General features: G+C 31.9%; 1 protein-coding gene across 1 annotated transcript; it reads left to right on the top strand.

Moving 5' to 3' along the window:
• On the top strand, nucleotides 1-1,740 carry CLE26 (CLAVATA3/ESR-RELATED 26). The gene is made up of 2 exons (XM_086635360.1): nucleotides 1-296; nucleotides 1,701-1,740. Exons 1-2 carry the CDS (start codon nucleotides 1-3, stop codon nucleotides 1,738-1,740), a joined length of 336 nt encoding a protein of 111 aa, XP_086491486.1.

The raw sequence follows: 1,740 nt of genomic DNA, 5'->3' as shown, positions 1-1,740 counted from the left end.
ATGGGTAGAAGCTATAGTAAAGTTCTGAAAACTTTATTTAAAGCTCTTGTTTTTGCGAACGTAATTGGGTTTTTACTTGTTATTGATCATGAGACTGAACCAATCACTAACAGAGTAATTTCATCAACAAAAACAATAAGTACGAAACCTGCTAAATCAGTAAGTTTGAAGCGTTTGGAGGTAACCGGAAGCAAATATACTAATCATGTCGTTAACTCGGATAATTTAGATCATTCAAATAATTACATGATGAGCCAGAGAAGAGTTCCTAATGGTCCTGATCCCATTCATAACAGGTATGTCTACTTAATACATCCCTAAACAATATATAATCATTCTTGCATAGTTGCAAATATGTTAGTGTACAATCCTAGTATAGTAAACATGGATGTCATGTTTCTGTTGAATATCGGGCAAGATCTCAAGGCCGATTCTGCAGAGAGTAATGCTGAGGAACAAAAAAAACTAGGCAGAATCTTATGTAGATTGCCGTGATTCGCGGTTTAGTGGATCAGAATTATTGAAAACACGAATCACAAAAAGGGACATAAGATATCTGCCCAGAGTCTGTCTAGTTTTTCTTGTTCCATATCATTTTTCTTCTGTGCAAACCAAAGACTTGTTTCTCGGATTTTTGCGGGATTCATTTATTTTTAAGCGTTACAAGATAATAGGAAATATATATTAAACAAGCGAAACAAGTTTCAAAGCTATTTGTATTGTTGTTTATAGAGTAGCCCATAACTAGGGTAACCAAGTAAAATTATTCAAATGAGCATATTCACCAAGTACTATTATCTTTTTCTTCTTTGGCTTATTATGGGTTATGGAGAACTATGGGTTATATTGGGCTTCTTCAAAGTATAAAGTAACAATCAAGTACTACTTTATATGATTTAGAGAACCAATTTTTTGTAGTTTTCTTCTTTTTTGCTATTATTTACTTGGCTTTTCTGAAAGGGCAATCATCAGTTTCTAGTTCTTTTAGTCCTTCATAGAGATTATCTTATATGAGAATCTTTTACCTTTAATTAGTGGTATTATGTACTTAGGTTATATTATTATTATTATCTTGATTTAGTTTGACACAATTGAGATTATAACCTGTCAAGAAACAATCAGATTTCTCATAAGAATCACTTTTGTAAGAAAGAAGCGAGCAAAGGATTATAAAACAGTGTGTCTAAATCACTTTATTCATTAAAATAGCTATCTAACTAGCCAAATCTTTTCATAATAATAATATTTAACTAAAAGTTGAGTTAGAATATTCTCTAAATCTATATGGATTATTTATCTTTCTAAGTAACTAATCGTTTAACCCATTTTTTCCTTACTAATTACGTAAATTATGATAACTTATACAAGTATGGGTAAACTCATATCCCTTGTGGGTGATTATTTATACTGTACTAAAACAGACGCAGTATGAGCATATATTCAAACACACCCAAATAAGATTTTAGCAAAAAAGTTCTAGACTAGATGCCCATAGACAAATTCCAGCATCGATGTCTTTAGGAGCCACTAAAAATTAATTTAGTCGCAGGGGTTGTTTCCCATGACATGATAGAAGAATATTCTTCATATGATCAACCACTAAAGATATCAAATTCCAAATGATATCGAAAAGTAGAAATTGTTTTACTCATACTTCAAGTCATGTTATTGATCTATTTCTTTGTTGTCATATTGTTCAGGCGAGCGGGGAAGTCTATGCAACCGCCTGGTCGAGCTTAG

Source organism: Eschscholzia californica, unplaced genomic scaffold (assembly GCF_041429995.1).
Source record: "Eschscholzia californica isolate CP2 unplaced genomic scaffold, dmEscCali1.0.p SCAF_4, whole genome shotgun sequence".
Taxonomy (NCBI): Eukaryota; Viridiplantae; Streptophyta; class Magnoliopsida; order Ranunculales; family Papaveraceae; genus Eschscholzia; species Eschscholzia californica.
This window is presented reverse-complemented; position numbering and strand designations above follow the sequence as displayed.